This window comes from Rattus norvegicus, chromosome 9, assembly GCF_021556685.1.
Source record: "Rattus norvegicus strain SHRSP/BbbUtx chromosome 9, alternate assembly SHRSP_T2T, whole genome shotgun sequence".
NCBI classification, from domain to species: Eukaryota; Metazoa; Chordata; class Mammalia; order Rodentia; family Muridae; genus Rattus; species Rattus norvegicus.
The window spans coordinates 86564115-86585857 of NC_141542.1; the positions used below are offsets into that span (position 1 = coordinate 86564115).

At 37.9% G+C, this 21743-nt stretch overlaps 1 protein-coding gene across 2 annotated transcripts in view; it reads left to right on the plus strand.

The window, feature by feature from the left end:
* Spag16 (sperm associated antigen 16) overlaps positions 1 to 21743 on the plus strand; it is a 906763-nt gene that overhangs the window by 45642 nt on the left and 839378 nt on the right. For both annotated transcript variants that reach the window (XM_087567315.1, NM_001401616.1), the window contains 2 exon segments: positions 1992 to 2109; positions 12743 to 12809. In XM_087567315.1, coding sequence (XP_087423441.1) covers positions 1992 to 2109; positions 12743 to 12809 — 185 coding nt within the window.

The window sequence follows — 21743 nt, forward strand, 5'->3', positions numbered from 1 at the left end:
GTGACTGCCTGTTCCTAGTACATCTCAACCTCCTGAATATTCCTCTGCCTTCCCTAACAACATCAATATCTGGAGACCAAGTATGGGAATTCATGAAATTCTGAGTAGCATTTTGGACTTGAACTCTATGATTCTGCCCCTGTGCTTTATGAGCTCCTGTCTCATAGTATGAAATATTTTTTTTGAACTCTCAATGTTTCCACAGTAATTAATACTTCCAGTACTGTTGAAAAGTCCCAACAGGTTTGGAACTCAGGGCAATCTCTACTGTGATGCTTCATAAATTCAAAAAATAATTTACAATATATAATGATACGGAGAAAACAGTCTCATTCCAGACTGGAGGGGTGGAGGCATATGACAAAGCAAACAGAAATCCAGTAGGGCAAAATACAAACCCTGCATGCACATATCTGGTATCTGGGGCTTGTCATGAGATTTACTACAAGCATCTTGAGTAGCCCCACCCTTGGAGGTCTGCCATCTGCAGCACATGTAGCTTCTCCCTGGCTCTGGGATTGATTCTGTGCCTCTAGCTTCCCTCAGTTCTTATCCCATAGTTTAGACGTCTCCAACATCGTAAGACTTCAATTGCAATGTAGACTTCATGTATTTTTATTCAAATAATGAATATATATATGTAAGAGAATCCTGCTCAGAAATGGAATGAAATACAGCTACCAGTGTATGATACAGAATGACTTGGAAACCTGTTCTAAGTGAAAGAAAAGAACGTCTAGTGAGAAAATATTGTTTGGCACCAAATACACAGTCCCAGAGTTTTCTGGGATGTTAGAAGTGCCACTATATTTTGATAAAATATGATTTTACTGAATATACATATTAATCTAAACAGATAACTCTGACACTTGGGATCTATATATTTTACTTCATATAATGTATTCTCCAGTAAAAACTAAAGCATTGTTGAAGACATTTTTCAATCAGACAAAATTTTGAAGGTACTTATGTAGTATTATTTTCTTTGAGACATTAAACTATTTTTTGCATTAGAGAAATGGTTCTATACTTAAGAGCAAAAGATAAAAAGGGACATGCGTACTATTTGCAGTACCCACCAGGCAGCAAATGAGTACATATAGTTCCTGTTACAGTGTATCTGACACCCTCTTTTAATCTCTTTGGGCACCTGCACACATGTGGTTTGTAGTCATACAGACATATAGGCTCAAATTAAAAATATATTTAACTAGATTGTTGGGGGGGGAGGGCGGCAAGGGGGGAGGATGGGGAGGGGAACACCCATAAAGAAGGGGAGGGGGGAGGGGGATGTTTGCCCGGAAACCGAGAAAGGGAATAACACTCGAAATGTATATAAGAAATACTCAAGTTAATAAAAAAATATATTTCTATACTCAGTTTTCTTAATATGAAGTCATTGAAACATGTTTTCAAGATTACCTTTTATTTTGGTATAAACAAAATTCCTGGTTTCTGGTTTAATTGCCTGTTGCTTATGACCCTTCTTTTTTGTGAATTGTGACTGGATGTTAAGTTTTGTGAAACAAGGTCTCATAAATCCCAGACTGGTCTTGAACTCACTATGTGGCTGAGACCGGCCTTGAACTTCTGATCCTACTGCCGCTGCCTCCTGAGTGTTGGGATTACAGGCACATAGTACTATTCTGTCTGTAAACATATACTCTCTAATTTTGAAAGAACTGAGGTAGTCCTCTGAGTACATACTCAGATATAGAAGAGAATGTGCTGCTGGGAAATTGGAAAGTGCAGAAGGAAAATATAGTTTCCTTTATTTATCCCTAACCTGAGGTAGACTGAAATTACACAGAAAATAACACTTCGTGCTTCTTGGCTCTGGCATGTTGACCTTTCCATGGCTCTTCATTTTTATTCATAAGCACACAAAGATGGAATGAAAGAGGAGAGAAGGGGATTAGATGTTAGATAAAAATCACTGATGTAACTATTTTACCCTTTCTGATGATGCCGCTGGCCTTTTACTTTTATAGGCTGAAATTGCATTATGCATCTTACGAACCAACTATAAGGGTGTTACATGAGAAACATCATGCTTTACTGAAGGAGAAAATGCTGACCTCTTTGGAAAGAGATCGAGCTGTTGGGAAGGTAAGGAAAGAGGCAGCCAAAACTACCTTGAAACAGTTCGTAATCATTTCTTGTTTATTGTGTGTGTGTGCATGCGTGTGTGCATGCGTGAATATGCGTGTTTGTGTGTATGATTTTGTGTGCTCAAGGGTGTGTATGTATATGGAGGCCAGGTACATATGATGCATATGTAGGACATCATGTGTTATTCTAAGACATGCTATCTACCTCCTATGAGACAGGGTTCCTCATTGGATTGATGCTCACCAATTATGCTAGACTGATTGATCAGGGAGTCCCAGGGATATTCTCGTCTTTATATTCCAAGTATTGGGATCACAAGTATGTGCCACCATGTTGAACATTTGTATGTGGGGGTCAAGAAATTTACCAACTGAGCTGTTGCTCCACCCTTTAGCTTTCATTTTTATGAGTAGATTGATGGTTTTACTTTTGAGTTAAGTTTTAAAACATTGTCCAGAAATTTGTATATAAATTGTATTTGAAAACATGATGAAAAGTATCTAATATATTAACAACTCATAATGATTATTAATTAATTAGTTAATATGTATCAGAAACATGAAATAGTATATTGCTAAAGTACAGTTAGAAGAAAATAGCTGTTGTAGTAAAAGCAATAAACAGAGTGGTTAAAATGTGAGCTTTGAAAACTATCCACATTAGCATTAAGCAACATACTTAGCTGGAACAGAGATTTTGAGAATGACAGATGGTCTAGTTATTCATGCTCCAAGGACCTAAAATGTTGCACACCCATAGTTATTAAAGATTGAAATGGGACAGTGGTTTTAACTTTTCTCTATCCCACCAATTGGTCTTGATGCAGCCTCTCATAGGAGTATGCAGAGTAGAAGCCAGATTTATCAAGAGTTATTAAAGAATAATGAGATACTGAGAAAGATTAATATAAATTCTCAGAAAATGTGGGGTTTCCAAGAGTGGAAAAAAATCTATTGAATTTCTTTTGTTCATATTTTTATAGGGTATTATTAGAAACTTGACAGAGGCTGAGCTACTCCACTGAGTTTAGTTAATTCTCTGGATTATCATAGGCCAAAATAATGAACAGTCCACAAGCCCTATGCATGTCCCCTGAGCTAACCAGGGGATGGTTATGTGCTATATGAGTGTTGTTCATCTAGTCGAGGTAGTTGAAGATCACCTCTATTCATTTTTAGTTTAGATGTTAATAATTGACCTTGACTCTGCTCGCTTTTGGCTACATAGCCAGCTTCTCTACCTCAGACCTTGCTCATGTCTTGCTGACTATTAATTATACTTATTTCTCTGACTGTCAGTTGCTGACATAGACTGCTAATCATCCGTCATTGGTTGGTGTTGCTGTCTCTGACATTGAAGGTGTCCTAAGATTTAATTATACAGAGATCTTGTTCTCACAGCTACCAAGAAGTAGCTACAGACTTCTTGGTTAGCTCTTTGTCTAGGGGGGATGGTCTAGGTCTCATTCTTGAAATGTGTCCTTATTTACAATGTAGTCTGCTAGAGTAGCCATGTACAAAGCAAGAATCTGTGATAAACAATAGTGCCCAGCACAGGTTTCACAAATTGGAACGTTCTCTTGGAGTTAGCCAGTTGTCCTATTGTCACTGACATTGCTTCCTAGACCCAGTTTGTCAGCATCAGGTCCATGTTACTTTTAGCAACAAGCATTACATCTTTTAAGTGCATTGTGGATGAGTTTCTATAATGCTGATATGAAATGATTAAATCAAATTTGATATTGGGGCCTGTAGGAGTTCTCCATGGCAAAGGCTTACCTTGCCTGTCCCTTGCTGATCTGCATTCATTAGTCCAATGCCAGTCTTTGTTACATCTTCTGCAGATTTCAGAATGCTGGGGCCTTTGTTTTGATTATCTCTAGGAAAAAAACATTGTTTCTAGGAATGACTTATGTACAATCTCTTTTCAGATTTCCTTATTTACCATTATGAAATCATGTGATATTTTCATTTTCCTTGAAATTTTTAGAATTTTTTTCAGAGTAGCATCGTAAATATGAGATCCAATATCAACCATATTTCTAGCCCAATCATCTATGATACAGATCTTGACTTAAAAGTGTGATTGTTGGGGGACGGCGGTAATGGGGGAAGGATGAGGAGGGGAACACCCATATAGAAGGGGAGAGGAAGGGGTTAGGGGGATGTTGGCCTGGAAACCAGGAAAGGGAATAACAATTGAAATGTAAATAAGAAATACTCAATTTAAATAAAGATGGAGGAAAAAAAGCCTAACCATCATTTTGCATTCCAAATTAGCATTTTCAAAAGCCAAAGATTCAATTAATATTTGTCTGACTTCTGAATGTGCTACTATTTTATTTACAGCTGAAGTCAATCTTTGCAAAAAATCTGTGAAGACTTCTTTGGGGCCTTGTATAATTTTAGTAAATGACTCAGATTTCTTTCCTCATTCTTCACTTCCTTGTCCCAAGCATTTAAAGCTGCTAAAAGACAGTGCCAAGGCATGAACCTCAACTCAAGCTGCCTCTGTAACTCAGCATACTGACCCTTACCTGACAACTGAGCTTGGGAAAGATTAATACCTGTAGCCCTATTTCATTGTGCTAAGGCCCCGGCTTCCTCTTCCCACCATGTGCAACATTGTAACTGAGGACCAGCTTCCAAAATTGCTGTTGCCAAATCTTTCCAGTCTTGGAGAATAATTCTGTTCTGAGTTGCCCATGAATTTAATATCTGCTTTACAGAGGGTAAATACATATTGTATGAAATGTATTAAAATCTCAAATCTAATGTTTCTAAGATTACATTTAACTTTTTTCATAACTTTGGGGGTGCCTGTCATCTTTTGGTAAGTCTTTTATAGTAACTGGATAAACTAACATTGGTTTTCTAACAACCTTGGACTACTCCTCTTCAGTTTTATCCTGTGATGGTGTGGTAGGTTGTTGTTTAAATCCCTCATCTGTGAATAGTTTTTAATTGTCATTTCTAAGTCTTCTAAGGCTTGCATCTTATGACACTGTCTTTTATATTCTGGCATAAAAACATATAAGGCAGTTATTAAGAATAGACTGTGAATTACCAGACTAATAGTAATTATAATTGATAAATCTCTGCTTCTATTTTCAAGCCATTTAAAGTAGCACTATACAGGGTTCGAATGTCTTGTATTATGGTATTTTTCCATTCTTAACCTCTCTTTGAGGACTTCCTAGGTGCCTTATCAAATCTGATGGCTTTTTAGTTTGTCCACATCTTGCATGATTTCCTGGTCCTTGTGCTTGTGCTCCACATTGGCTGCCAAATGTTGTTTTGTTACAAAATCTCAGTCATTCAATTTTACCAATGAGGACTCCAGCATCAGATGCTGGGGTGGAAGCCTGCTATATGACCCTTTCATAGGGGTCACATATTAGATATCCCATATATAAGGTGTTTATATAACAATTCACATTAGTAGCAAAATTGCAGATAGAAGTAGCAACAAAAATAATTTTATGACCGTGGATCGCCACAACATGGAGAACTGTATTAAAGGGTCACAACTTTAGAAAGATTGAGAATCATTGCTTTAGAAAGTTGTCTCCTACCTCAAAAGCCCTTAGAGATCAGAGATATTGCTAGTAAGTAGTAGTAGTAGTAGTTCCCAAAATAATATTGTTTAGAAATTTCTCTCAAATATATATTTGGTACTCTTATTTATTGGCTGAATTTTCTTCACTCATATTGAGTGACATCCTTTCCTTCTACTGGTAGTATTTGTTTTTGTACAGGCCCAGGTCTTTGGGGAGGTATTGTTGGCATTGAATTTAAAAAAAGAAAAAGAAAGCAAAATGGTGATATGCTGCATTAAAATGCATGGCAGTTTGTTAAAGAATGTAAGACTGTGACTACGCTTAATATTCTTTTCTTGCTTTCCAAACTCATAAGCTACAAAAGCTTTCATGATGGCAATGCAATTCATATAATATTATTAAAATATAAAAATAATGTTATTTTTGCATCTTCATTGAAATTATTAGCCTTTAAAATATAAAACATCATCCTTTCAGTGCCTTTTGTACTTGGATTTTAATTTTCTGTCCTGGAATATTTGAATTATATTGCAAGTATTAATGACTAAAATATATGTTCTAATCATTTAAAATTTCATGACACGTATGTCATGCTCTAAAAGTTTTATCTCCTTGATTATTTTCACATAAACAGCAGTAAGTAACATGTTAGTTACTTTTCTCATTGTTTGATAGAATCCCAGAAAAATGGAAATTAAGGAAGAAAGGAAGGTTTTGGTTCCTTTTGAGGATACAGTACATCATATGAGGGACATCATGGTACAGGAGAGTGAAATAGCTGTTAACATGAGATGTACCTTGGGAAGCTGAGCAAAGAGCCTGCCCATTCTCAGCTTACATCTTCATTTTTATTTAGTCAAAGACCACAGCCCCTGGATTAGTGTTGCCCGTATATGTTCAACATGAGGCTTTCCTCCTTAGTTCTTCCTGTAAATGAACTCACAGATCTCTTCAGAACTTGCCTCTATAGTGATTCTAAGTCCAGTTAAGCCAACAATGAAGACTAATGCTTTCAACTTCCTTACTGTACCCCTGGGTCCTTGATTACTGCCTCTGTAACTCGAGCAGAATTGGTCTGACACTCATCGGCTGTGTGATCAGGGTCAAGTTATTATACCTGGAAACATTTTCCTGTCCCTCTTCTCTAACAAGGTGGTGGTCCCATAAGCTGCTCAAAGGCCATGCTGAGGACATATTAGCTCACACACACTCTTTGGTTTTCACACCTAATTACTGCTTTATTAGAAAAATATAGAAATTGAGAGTAATGGTGTGAATTTAAGAGTCTGTAAATCAGTTCTGTAAACATTTAGGTCTTTTATATTTTCTTCTGTTTTCTCACATAGTAAACAGAGATGAACCACTTTCCTGAAAGACTAATATGGTGTGAAGTAAAACCTTGGCTAAAAGTTAAAATAATATTAGAAGTCAGGTTCTAATTTTTTTATATCATGACATAGATGCACAGCAAACTGTTGTTACTGTGGAAAAGTAGTTTTATTTTTCTTTCAACAATAGATAACCTATCTGGTAGAGATCATGTGGGTCTTTCTGGGTTAAAACAGCCTTGGTTGGTTTTTAATGATGTATATTGTTCCATGGTTCCTTTGAAGGAACTATGGGACCTTCCTAACTTTATGTCTCTTTACAGTGTCTGTGAGCATGTTGCATGGACAGTCAGTCTCTCTCTCTCTCTCTCTCTCTCTCTCTCTCTCTCTCTCTCTCTCTCTCTCTCTCCCTCTCTCTCCTTTTCTTTTCTTTCTGTCTTTTTTTGTCAGACCTATGTTTCTGGTCTAGTATTTTAAATGTTACCATTCCTTGAGAGATACCTCAGTAGTTAGGAGCACTTGCTACTCTTATTGTTGGTGAACCACGTGGTAGTTCACAACTGTTGATTAATCTAGTTTCAGGAGTGTGATGCCTTCTTGTGATAGAGATGAGCAGCAGGCACACAGGTGTGCACCTATATTCATTAAGGGAAAACACTCACATTAAGTAAACCTGAAAGAAAATTATTTAAATATTAACAGGTCTATGTTCCTTTACTGAAGTATAATGATGTTTGAATGTAGTGTTCTAAAGCATGATCTGAAAGGTTCTATACTTTTACAGCATAATGCAAACCATGAGATGTCTGTACAGCATGTCAGTATTTGAGGCTGTTCCCTGAGGAAATGGAAGTGCATGTATTGTATTTGGATCAATTTCAAACTACTTGATATGTTTAGCCTTTCTTTCAAGTCAAACTATTTCTCCTGTGTTCTCGTGCCTGATCTCTGATTTCTCCTCTCTTAGGCTCTATCTCTTTGTTCTGTTGTAGGGGGCTATGCTTCTGTACTATTATTCACTGGAAAACACTCCGTGCTCCCATTTGGAGCATGCAATATCCACATCTGTTCTTATAGACTCACTTCTAATGTTTTTTCTTGATTTTAAAAAAGAATACAGATACGGAAAATATTTTCTGATAGAAAATACTAAAGTTTATTTCTTGATATTGAAAATGGAAGTTAGGATTTAGAAATAGCTTTCTTCTTTTAGCTATATCTGCTTTTTAAAACTGAGACTGATTACAATTTGAAAAAGTCTTATTTAAATAGATTCAATAAGAACAACGTTGATACCAGGCATCTGATTTTTTTTCAGGATTGTTTTATAGATTTAAAATCCAATATTTTTGGATACATTCTGTATGAAACATGATTACTTACACCAATACATATTATTCAAACCCCAAATGGGTCAAATGATTGAATAAGCTTATACAATAATGTTCTTAACATAGCTTCAAGATCATTCCAAGAGTATGTAATGTCTATACTAAGAAGTAGGTGATTTATAATTTGTTGATCCCAATTTACTAACTGGCAAAAGACTTCCAGAAATTATTCTTTTATAGTTTTGGAATAATTATCTTAGTCCCCAAATTAGGGAAGAATCAACGGTTTTAGAAACATTTTCTTGGAAAGTAAGCCATGCCTTCAGGGACTGAAATTTTCTTAGCCAAAATTTCCAAGGGATTTTAATTTGAAAGACAGAAACCAACCTGTGGTCAATAAACCTTTTTTTTTGTTAGAGCTGATTCATCAGGTATATCCTGACTGTGTGGTCATTGGTTAGTCTTCTGACCTAAACCTATTAGTGTGTTGTGAAGCCACAGAATTTATTTATTCAAAATATCTGTACAATGAAACTATGTTAAAGTATATGAAACATTTACCAATGAGTCATCATAGAGAACATATCACATTTATGCTTATCTTTAAACATAAGGTTTATTCCATATACCCTGAGATTTCACCTCATACCTTAAGGATATGAGTTAAAAGTCGCAGAATAGAATCTCCTGCTTGCTATGAGAACCCTGATCATATCCTCAGATCCTTATCTTCATGAGCATTTAATTTACTATGCTCTTCTTCAAAGATATATAATAATTACATTGTGCATGTTCAGAATGCATAACCTTTCAAATTAACATTTCTTGGGAATTTCATACACAAGTACTTAATGTCGTTTCCATCTCTTCTCCCTGCACCAGATTATCCCATGTTCCCTAATTATTTCTTGTGGTCAGACTTCTGCTTTGATTGTGATTGCTGCATGTGTAATTGCACATATAAATGCAGCCTATCAAGTCCACTTAGTGTTGTTCATATATATGCAATTAGGGCGGACCACTTGGGATTGGGAAACCTATCACGGGGCTCTTCTCTGGAAACTCGTTCTCCCACTCCCAGGAGCTGTTGATTGCCTGTCTTGCTTTTCAGCTCGGGGTGGGGCCTTTGATATTTGCCCCATCCATGTGCATAGGTGAAACTCTCAGAATTTAGACATTTATGCTATTCAATTTATATCTTAAAGAGTGAAAGTACACATTTACTAGATAAAAATCTTGTAAGCACTTAAATTCCTTTGGTACATAATAAACATTAAAATGACTCTTTTACATTAACTTAAAACCTAAGTTTTAAAACTTAAAACTTTTACAATTCTAGTTGTTAGTTCTGAAAGTATATGGAAAGTATTTTCATAATTCTGAAAAAATCCCATAATTCATAAAATCCAAAATGCATTTGATTTGTAAGTACATAGTGTGATGGTTAACAGTCATTTTGCACTTGATGGTATTTAGGATTGCCATGGAAACACACCTCAGGGCAGGTCTGTGAAGGTATTTCCAGGGAAGTTCAACTGAAAATAGAATAATAATGTCATGGCTTGGAGTCCAGGACTGGATAAAAGGAGATAGCAATCTGAGCACTAGAATTTGTCTCTGCTTCCTGATTGTATATACAGCGTTGCTAGCTCTCTGGGGCACCTGCCATCAGGTCTGTCTGCCATGAGGGCTGGACCCTCATGATGCGAGATGAAGCCTGCACTCTCCACTCCTTAAGTTGCTTTGTCACGTAGTTGTCAAAGCAACAGAAAAGTAACAATTTAGGTAATTGGTAATGAAGAGTGAGGGCCATTGCTATGTCAAACCCGATGATGCTGTTCCTAGCAGGCTGTGGGACTAGTTTCTGGGAATGGTGTGGAAACATTTGGAAATTTGGGCCAGACTATTCCAAGAATGGTGAAGGTAGAGCTTGACACATCTTCCCAGTAGCTGTTAAGGAAGATAAGCATACTGCAACAGCAACTAATGGAGGCCCAGCTCAGGACACTTGAGAAAACAGGGAGCTGTCATGAGCTGACCTAGTGCCTGTAATGTTATAGTCTGGGAAGGAATCTGCTGAGGTCTTGTTCCTGCATATGGCAGAGAGGCTGAATTAAAACGTAATAGACTAAGATGTTTGGCAAAGAAAATTTCACCTTAATAATTATAGATGCTATCTCTGGTCTCCTCTTGTCTGTAGCTTTAAATTCATACCCGCCCCCATTCCCTTCCTTAACAGTTTTCAGTTGAGATCGTTTCAATGTTAGAGACAACAGGGCTGTCCTGAGGAGAAGCTGTCAGCACAGGTAGAGCCCACTTGATAGAAGCTCTGTGTTCTAGGCAGCCAGACTTGACTGTGGAGCTGCCTGGTTCCACTGTACTCCATGTATTTCCACCAATAACCTACAGTAGGCTAAAAGCTCTTAGTAGCCAGGTATCTAGAAACCGAGTCACATTTCTTGTTCTAAGACTCTATACTCATTAGCTTTTGTTAACAGAGTCTACCGAGAAGAGGAGAGCACAACCGAGAATGTCTCCATAAAACTGACTTACAGGCAGGTCTGTGGGATGTTATCTTGAGTCAGGATTGGTGTGCGAGGGTCCAATTCCTTATGTGTTATTACCAACGCTGGATAGGTGGTCTTGGCAAGAAAGGAAGCAAGACATGAGGGGCAAGCCAATGAGCAGTGCTCCTCCACAGCCTCTTCGTCAGTCCTGGGTTCAGGGTACTGCGTTTGAGTTCCTGACCCAAGGTCCCTCCATGTTGGACGATAAGCTGTAAGCTAAAATAAATCTTTTACTCTGTAGTTTGTTTTTGATCATGGTGTTTACAACATCAATAGAATCCTAAAACTCTATTCAGAAACAATCCCCAGTGCTCTAGTCTGAAACAGTTTGACCAAATGATTAAATAATATGGAATTAGTATAATTCGAAGTAAAAAACAATAAAATTCTGTGGTCTTAAAATTATAAAGATGATCCAGTGAGTAATGGTGTGTGTGTGTGTGTGTGTGTGTGTGTGTGTGTGTGTGTGTGTGTGTGTGTAACAGGCTATTCTTGCACATATAAGTGGACTATTTTTCTCTCAGAGAGGTGGAACTCAACAGTTCAGCTGTTGGGTGTACTTAAAAGAATCGCTTCTAAAGCCACAGTAGATCCAGGGGAAAAGGAACACCCCACTTCACTTTCCTCTGCTAGGGTACCAAGGTTAACTCATCATCTTAAGCTGTGTTGAAGGCAAGTGCCTGTGATATGTGTGTGCCTCCTAAATCCCTAATTCTAGTTTAGCCATAGGGGAAGAGAGTCATTCTGCATTCATGGTCATCCTGTAAGGTACTTCATGTAGGGTGCTTCACAACCACTCTGTAAGATAATTTGTAACCAGTGCTTCTTAAGCACTTAGGGCCATTAACAAAAGGAAGTATTTTAGGAATGTATCATTCCAAGGAGACTGGGGGACATAGTGACTCAATTCTGCATGAACTCCAGGGCAAAATTGAGAAGCAAACCAACGGATGTTACTACATGGTACGTAGTAACACTGGGTTATCACTTGTATAAATGTGAGCCTAAGTGTGGGATACACTGGAATTTCCAGCACTGTATCAGTCACTATTGTATGGTGCTTACGATAAATTTATAACCCATTTTGAAGAAATTGATATTATTTATTTTACCTTAGCATTCCATTAGTACCAATCCACTGGTTAAAGTTCATTTTTTTTTATGTTTAAATGTTCTGGTATCTAGTTATAGTTGGAAATATGTACATTTGAATGTAATTAAATGGAAGCTATTTTATGTTTGGGTAATTATGTACAGTAAAGAATGAGACAACTTTAAAGGTTGAATTTTAAATTTGATTCTGTGATTCAGGAAATGTAGGTAAAGGCATGCTACACAGCCAACAAATGTTCTTGATTATAACATATGGTTAATAAAAACAGATTATCTATATAATAAATAATTATTATGGGCATAAATATAGTTAATCATATTTTTATTCCTGGATAATACTTCATAGTTTGTAGATCTAAGAATAAATTGCCACAGTTAATAGGTACAAAAATAAATTGTGAGGAAATTTAAGCAGAGGAATGTCCTCTCATAAAGTTGAACTGAACAGTTGTAAAGTATTTAAAGCACATTTTTAATTTAAGAAATTTTGCTGTGAGATTCATGCTTCAAATACTTTGTGCGGTGGTTGATTAGTGGAATTGAATTTCAAACCAAAACAATGCTATGGTTCTGCTAAAGTTTATGTTCAATGTTTTATAACTTAAAGGCATGGATTCAAGAGCAATTAATATTTTTGATATTTTGCAATCAATTTTTAAATGTTGCATTTTACTTAACATTTAAAAATTAAACTACTATATAATGCCACATGTTTGCATTATTTGCTTTTAGATTTCTGGGCTTCAAGCAACACTGAAGAACATAGACATAGGACATATTCAGGTCCCTGTAATCAAAGGTAAGAATATAAAGTTTATTAACACTAACCTGATAATATTTCAATCTGACCAATGATCAGCTTTCTAGATATATTTAAGAGGGAATAACAGTTGTGGAAACTAGTTTGTAAATAAACAGATTAATAAGAAATTTAGATGTGATATAATATTTATTTTAAACCAGAATGTTTTAGGAGCTATAGAAAGACTCCTAGAAAACTCTTGGGCCGAGCATGATGGGATTTCCTGGTTGCAGTCTGGACTTCTTTTCATATATCAGAGTATAACTAAAGTGTAGATAAAGCATTTGGGGCATTGGCAAACATACAGTACAAATTACAGAAGACAGATGACATACTAAAAAATACAGACTGAGTTGCACAATCAACCATGCAATCATGTCTAAGAAACCCTTCAAACTAAGCCTCATCCAGATGGGTGCCTAGAACATGTCAGCCTCGATGAAATGAAAGGGGAAGTTCAGAGTTGCTGAAACAACTGGAGTCTATAGAAATGTTACAGAGGGGTTGGAATGAGAGTGGCTGCTCCTGTGAGGGAGCTGAGTGTTTGTTCCAAGTTGATGCCACGGCTACTTGTATACAATAGAACTACTTGAGACTTGCAGAGAGGGAAATTTCTGTAGGACTAAGAGACTAGCAATTCTCCAGGTCAGTCGTGATAGGAAATAGTGCAAGGCTAGCATTGCCTGCTGGTCAGGACACATTTGTACATCATTAACAGCACAGTAACATTCAGCACCCCATATTTGCCCTATAGAATGAAAGACAAAACTCACAAGGGTCCACAGGAGACCCAGTTTAGAGCAGGATTCTTACCATGTTAGCAGCCCTGGAAAACTAAGGGCTTTACATAAATTTAACCAAAACAACATAAAATCAATCCTTAAACTGCAAATTCATCAGCTAAAAATTCAACTGCTTTCTTCATTAAAAACCATAACCCTTCAGATGAAGACAGTTAAATAGAATATCTACAATGTGTCATCCCTCTGCCCAGTTCATAATTAAATACTTGACTATGTATAAAAATACATGACTCACAGTCAAGACAGGAAGTTTTTTTTTACCATTTTTATTAAATTGGGTATTTCTTTTTTTTTCCTTGAAATGTAACATGTTTCTTATTCTTTTTTAAAATTTTTTCCTCCATCTTTATTAAATTGGGTATTTCTTATTTACATTTCAATTGTTACTCCCTTTCCAGCTTTCCAGGCCAACATCCCCCTAATTCCTCCCCCTCCCCTTCTATATAGGTGTTCCCCTCCCCATCCTCCCCCCATTACTGCCCTCCCCCCCAACAATCACGTTCACTGGGGGTTCAGTCTTAGCAGGAACAAGGACTTTCCCTTCCACTGGTGCCCTTACTAGGCTATTCATTGCTACCTATGAGGTTAGAGTCCAGGGTCAGTCCATGTATAGTCTTTGGGTAGTGGCTTAGTCCCTGGAAGCTCTGGGTGGTTGGCATTGTTGTTCATATGGGGGTCTCAAGCCCCTTCAAGCTCTTCCAGTCCTTTCTCTGATTCCTTCAACGGGGGTCCCGTTCTCAGTTCAGTGGTTTGCTGCTGGCATTCGCCTATGTATTTGCTGTATTCTGGCTGTGTCTCTCAGGAGAGATCTATATCCGGTTCCTGTCGGCCTGCACTTCTTTGCTTCATCCATCTTATCTAGTTTGGTGGCTGTGTATGTATGGGCCACATGTGGGGCAGGCTCTGAATGGGTGTTCCTTCAGCCTCTGTTCTAAACTTTGCCTCCCTATCCCCTCCTAAGGGTATTCTTGTTCCCCTTTTAAAGAAGGAGTGAAGCATTTACATTTTGATCATCCGTCTTGAGTTTCATGTGTTCTAGGCATTTAGGCTAATTCGACCATTTGGGCTAATATCCACTTACCAATGAATGCATACCATGTGTTTTTTTCTGTGGATTGGGTTAGCTCACTCAGGATGATATTTCCCAGTTCCATCCATTTGCCTATGAATTTCATAAAGTCATTGTTTTTGATGGCTGAGTAGTATTCCATTGTGTAGATGTAGCACATTTTCTGTATCCATTCCTCTGTTGAAGGGCTTCTGGGTTCTTTCCAGCTTCTGGCTATTATATATAAGGCTGCTATGAACATAGTGGAGCACGTGTCTTTGTTATTTGTTGGAGCATCTTTTGGGTATATGCCCAAGAGAGGTATAGCTGGGTCCTCAGGTAGTACAATGTCCAATTTTCTGAGGAACCTCCAGACTGATTTCCAGAATGGTTGTACCAGTCTGCAATCCCACCAACAATGGAGGAGTGTTCCTGTTTCTCCACATCCTCGCCAGCATCTGCTGTCACCAGAGTTTTTGATCTTAGCCATTCTGACTGGTGTGAGGTGGAATCTCAGGGTTGTTTTGATTTGTATTTCCCTTATGACTAAAGATGTTGAACATTTCTTTGGTGCTTCTCAGCCATTCGATATTCCTCAGCTGTGAATTTTGTTTAGCTCTGAATCTCATTTTTTAATAGGGTTATTTGTCTCCCTGTGGTCTAACTTCATGAGCTCTTTGAGTATTTTGGATATAAGCCCTCTATCAGTTGTACGATTTGTAAAGATCTGTTGCCGTTTTGTCCTAACCACAGTGTCCTTTGCCTTACAGAAACTTTGTAGCTTTATGAAATCCCATTTGTCGATTCTTGATCTTAGAGAATAAGCCATTGGTGTTTTGTTCAGGAAATTTTCTCCAGTGCCCATGTGTTTGAGATTCCTCCCTACTTTTTCTTCTATTAGTTTGAGTGTATCTTTTTTGATGTGGAGGTCCTTACTGCTTGGACTTAAGCTTTGTACAGGGTGATAAGCATGGATCGATCTGCATTCTTCTACATGCTGACCTCCAGTTGAACCAGCACCATTTGCTGAAAATGCTATCTTTTTTCCATTGGATGGTTTTGGCTCCTTTGTCAAAAATCAAGTGACCATAGGTGTGTGGGTTCATTTCTGGGTCTTCAATTGCACTGCACTGGTCTATCTGTCTGTCTCTGTACCAATACCATGCAGTTTTTATCACTATTGCTCTGTAGTACTGCTTGAGTTCAGGGATAGTGATTCCCCCAGAAGTCCTTTTATTGTTGAGGATAGTTTTAGCCATCTTGGGTTTTTTGTTATTCCAGATGATCTTGCAAATTGTTCTAACTCTCTGAAGAATTGGATTGGAATTTTGATGGGGATTGCATTGAATCTGTAGATCGCTTTTGGTAAAATGGCCATTTTACTATATAAATCCTGACAGTCCATGAGCATGGGAGATCTTTCCATCTTCTAAGATGTTCAATATCTTTCTTCAGAGGCTTGAAGTTCTTATCATACAGATCTTTCACTTGCTTGGTTAAAGTCACACTGAGGGATTTTATATTATTTGGGACTATTATAAAGGGTGTCGTTTCCCTAATTTCTTTCTCGGCCGGTTTATCCTTTGTGTAGAGGAAGGCTACTGATTTCTTTGAGTTAATTTTATACCCAGCCACTTTCCTGAAGGTGTTCATCAGGTTTAGTAGTTCTCTGGTGGAACGTAAATATACTATCATATCATCTGCAAATAGTGATATTTTGACTTTTTCCTTTCCAATCTGTATCCCTTTCATCTCCTTTTGTTGTCTGATTGCTCTGGCTAGGACTCTGAGAACTATATTGAATAAGTAGGGAGAGAGTGGGCAGCCTTGTCTAGTCCCTGATTTTAGTGGGATGGCTTCAAGTTTCTCTCCATTTAGTTTAATGTTAGCAACTGGTTTGCTGTATATGGCTTTTACTATGTTTAGGTATGGACCTTGAATTCCTGTTCTTTCCAGGACTTTTATCATGAAGGGGTGTTGAATTTTGTCAAATGCTTTCTCAGCATCTAATGAAATGATCATGTGGTTTTTATCTTTCAGTTTGTTTATATAATGGATCACATTGATGGTTTTCCATATATTAACCATCCCTGCATACCTGGGATGAAGCCTACTTGATCATGATGGACGATAGTCTTTTTGTGGTTTAGATATAAGAGTAATTGTGGCTTCATAGAAGGAATTCAGTAGCGCTCTCTCTGTTTCAATTTTGTGGAATAGTTTGGATAGTATTGATATGAGGTCTTCTATGAAGGTCTGATAGAATTCTGCACTGAACCCATCTGGACCTGGGCTCTTTTTGGTTGGGAGATTTTTAATCACTGCTTCTATTTCTTTAGGAGTTATGGGGTTGTTTAATGGTTTATCTGTTCCTGATTTAACTTTGGTACCTGGTATCTGTCTAGGAAATTGTCCATTTCCTCCAGATTTTCAGGTTTTGTTGAATATAGGCTTTTGTAGTAGGATCTGATGATTTTTTGAATTTCCTCTGATTCTGTTGTTATGTCTCCCTTTTCATTTCTGATTTTGTTAATTTGGACATACTCTCTGTATCCTTTGGTTAGTCTGGCTAAGGGTTTATCTATCTTGTTGATTTTCTCAAAGAACCAACTTTTGGTTCTGTTGATTCTTTGTGTGGTCCTTTTTGTTTCTACTTGGTTGATTTCAGCTCTGAGTTTGATTATTTACTGCCTTTTGCTCCTCCTGGGTGTGTTTGCTTCTTTTTTTCTAGAGTTTTGGGGTGTCCTGTCAAGCTGCTGATATATGCTATCTCCTGTTTCTTTCTGCAGGCACTCAGAGCTATGAGTTTTCCTCTTAGCACAGCATTCATTGTGTCCCATAAGTTTGGGTATGTTGTACCTTCATTTTCATTAAATTCTAAGAAGTCTTTAATTTCTTTCTTTATTTCTTCCTTGACCAGGTTATCATTGAGTAGAGCATTGTTCAATTTCCACGTATATGTGGGCATTCTTTCCTTATTTTTTTTCAATTTTTATTTTTTTCCATTTTATTAAATTGGGTATTTCTTATTTACATTTCAATTGTTATTACCTTTCCCGGTATTGGTATTGAAGACCAGCTTTAGCCCATGGTGGTCTTATAGGACGCATGGGATTATTTCAATCTTTCTGTACCTGTTGAGGCCTGTTTTGTGACCAATTATATGATCAATTTTGGAGAAAGTAGCATGAGGTGGTGAGAAGAAGGTATACCCTTTTGTTTTAGGATAGAATGTTCTATAAATATCTGTTAAGTCCATTTGGTTCATGACTTCTCTTAGTCTGTCGACATCACTTTAATTTCTATTTCCATGATCTGTCCATTGATGAGAGTGGGGTGTTGAAATCTCCTACTATTATCGTGTGAGGTGCAGTGTGTGCCTTGAGCTTTAGTAAGGTTTCTTTTACGTATGTAGGTGCCCTTGTATTTGGAGCATAGATATTTAGGATTGAGAGTTCATCTTGGTGGATTTTTCCTTTGATGAACACGAAGTTTCCTTCCTTATCTTTTTTAATGACTTTTGATTAAAATCAATTTTATTCAATATTTGAATGGCTACTCTGGCTTGCTTCTTCAGAATATTTGATTGGAAAGTTGTTTTCCAGCCTTTTACTCTGAGGTAGTGGCTGTCTTTGTCTTTGAGGTGTGTTTCCTATAGGCAGCAAAATGCAGCGTCCTCATTGCATATCCAGTTTGTTAATCTGTGTCTTTTTATTGGGGAGTTGAGACCATTGATGTTGAGAGATATTAAGGAATAGTGATTGTTCCTTCCTGTTATCTTCATATTTTGAGATCAGATTATGTTTGTGTGCTTGTCTTCCCTTTGTTTTGTTGCAACACGATTAGTTTCTTTCTTTTTCTAGGGTTTAGCTTGCCTCCTTGTGTTGGGCTTTATCCTTTATTATCCTTTGTAGTGCTGGATTTGTAGAAAGATATTGTGCAAATTTGTTTTTGTCATGGAATATCTTGGTTTTTCCATCAATGTTAATTGAGAGTTTTGCTGGATACAGTAACCTGGGCTGGCATTTGTGTTCTCTTAGGGTCTGTATGACATCTGTCCAGGATCTTCTGGCTTTCATAGTCTCTGGTGAGAAGTCTGGTGTAATTCTGATAGGTCTGCCTTTATATGTTACTTGATCTGTTTCCCTTACTGCTTTTAATATTCTTTCTTTGTTTTGTTTATTTGGCGTTTTGACTATTATGTGACGGGAGGAGTTTCTTTTCTCGTCCAATCTATTTGGAGTTCTGTAGGCTTCTTGAATGTTTATGGGCATCTGTTTCTTTAGGTTAGGGAAGTTTTCTTCTATGACTTTGTTAAAAATATTTACTGATCCTTTGAGTTGGGAGTCTTCACTCTCTTCTATACTTATTATCCTTAGGTTTGATCTTCTCATTGTGTCCGGATATCCTGTATGTTTTGGGCCAGTATCTTTTTCCATTTTCCATTATCTTTGACAGTTGTGTCAATGATTTCTAAGGAATCTTCTGCTCCTGAGATTCTATCTCTTGCATTCTGTTGGCTATGCTTGTATCTATGGCTCCTTTTCTCTTCTTTTGGTTTTCTGTATCCAGGGTTGTCTCCCTTTGTGCTTTCTTTATTGCTTCTATTTCCATTTTTAATTCCTTCACCTGTTTGATTGTGTTTTCGTGTAATTCTTTCAGGGATTTTTGTGTTTCCTCTCTCTAGGCTTCTACTTGTTTACCTGTGTTTTCCTGCATTTCTCTAAGGGAGTTCTTTATGTCTTTTCTTGAAGTCCTCCATCATCATGATCAAATATGATTTTGAAACTAGATCTTGCTTTTCTGGTGTGTTTGGATATTCCGTGTTTGCTTTGGTGGGAGAATTGGGCTCCGATGATGCCATGTAGTCTTGGTTTCTGTTGCTTGGGTTCCTGCGCTTGCCTCTCGCCATCAGATTATCTCTAGTGTTACTTTGTTCTGCTATTTCTGACAGTGGCTAGACTGTCCTATAAGCCTGTGTTTCAGGAGTGCTGTAGACCTGTTTTCCTGATTTCTTTCAGCCAGTTATGGGGACAGAGTGTTCTGCTTTCGGGCGTGTAGTTGTTCCTGTCCACTGGTCTTCAGCTGTTCCTGTGGGTGTGTGTCCTGAGTCCATCAGGCAGGTCACTTGGAGCAGAAGTTTGTCTTACCTCTGGTCTCAGGCCTGAAGTCACCCCTTGGTTCTGGGTTTCAGCTCTCTGTGAGGGCAGCAACCAGAATGGCCTACCCTGCCTTCTTCTGGGTCCCTGTGCATAGTGGATCCAGATGGCAATAAACGTTTTCCTCTAGAGTCAGAAATGTGGGCAGAGGGTAGTCTTCTCTGTCTTCCCAGGTATGTCTGCCCCTCTGAAAGTCTAGCTCTCCCTCCCACAAAATTTGGGTGCAGGGAGCTTTTTGACCTGGTCTCTTCAGATCCGGGTGCAATCTGGACTGCAGGGCTCCTGCAGCTTCATTTCCCCTATCTTCCTGTTCCCAGAGGCCCTATACAGTTTCCTCTTGGGCCAGGGATGTGGGCAAAGTTGGGCAGTACTGGCAGTCTCTCCTGCCCTTCAGTCTCAGGAGTGCCCACCTGTCTGGGCAGTGAGCTCTGTCTCCATGGGGTTTGGGAACAGGAAGCTGTGGGCTGGGATCAACAAGGTTCAAGCTCCAGCTAGAAATCGAAAGTGTCTAGTCCCAGAGGAACTTTACCTTTGTGTGTCCTGAGTACACCAGGCAGGTCACTTGGAGCAGAAGTTTGTCTTACATCTGGTCTTGAGCCTGAAGTAATGCCTTGGGGCTGGGTTTCAGCTCTCCATGAGGGCAGCAACCAGAATGGCCTGCCCTGCCTTCTTTTGGGTCCCTGTTCCCTAGGGTGCCCAGACAGTGCTGGGTGTTTTCCTCTAGAGTCCAAATTGGGTATTTCTTATTTACGTTTCAGATGTTATTCCCTTTCCTGGTTTCCTGTCCATCAACCCCCTAACCCCTTCATCTCCCCTTCTGTATGGGTGTTCCCCTTCCCATTACTGTCCCCCCGCCAACAATCCCCTACCCTGGTGGTTCAATGTTGGCAGGCCCAAGGGCTACTACCCCTTCCACTGGTGCCCCAACAAAACTATTCACTGCTACATATGAAATTGGAGCCCAGGGTCAGTCCAGGTATAATCTTTGGATAGTGGTTTTGTCCCTGGAAGCTCTGGTCGGTTGGTATAGTTGTTCTTATGGGGTCGCAAGCCCCTTCAGCTCTTTCAGTCCTTTCTCTAATGGAAGCCAACCCTAAATTCCTTCAGGTCTTGAATTTAACAGGTAAAAAAATTCTGAAGGAACATTTGTGAGACTATTTTGAAGGATGTAAGACAAAATATATCAGTAAGTGAATAGACAGAGACTGTCAGCAGGAAATGGAAATATCTTTGTACACACACACACACACACACACACATACACACACACACCCACTCACAGACACATACAGGTATGCACACACCACTGGTATAGATGCAATAACAAACTGAAATTGTACACCTGGAAAATATAACAATGTTATATAAAACATTCAAAAACAGTCTAACTTAGTCATTTTTAAAGTATATTTGTTAAAATATGCTGAAAAATACATTTTAAATTATCACTTAAGTTGAATTACTTGTTTTAAAAATGTGAAAGAGGAGGCTCTAAGGTTTAGAAAAATGCTAGAATTAGAATTTTTCTGATAAATGAAATGCCCTAACATTTTTAGAGGCCTACTCATTATATTTGATTAATAAAAGATTAAAAGAACCATTCTTATATATAAATTCTTCTTTTCCTTGAATATGTAGTTCCTTTCTCTCGATATATTTATATTGTCATGCTTGCATTAGTTATTAAATTTTATTATTCTGGCTTGATATAAGGAAGTAACTTGAGTACAAGATTTCTATATGTATGTATGTATATATGTATGTATGTGTATGTATGTATTTATGTATGTGTGTGTATGTATATATGTATGTATGTATGTATGTATGTATGTATGTATGTACATATGTATTTTGAGATAGTGCTTCTCTATGTATACCTGACTGTCCTGGAACTCATAGCATAGATCAGGCTGGCCTTGAC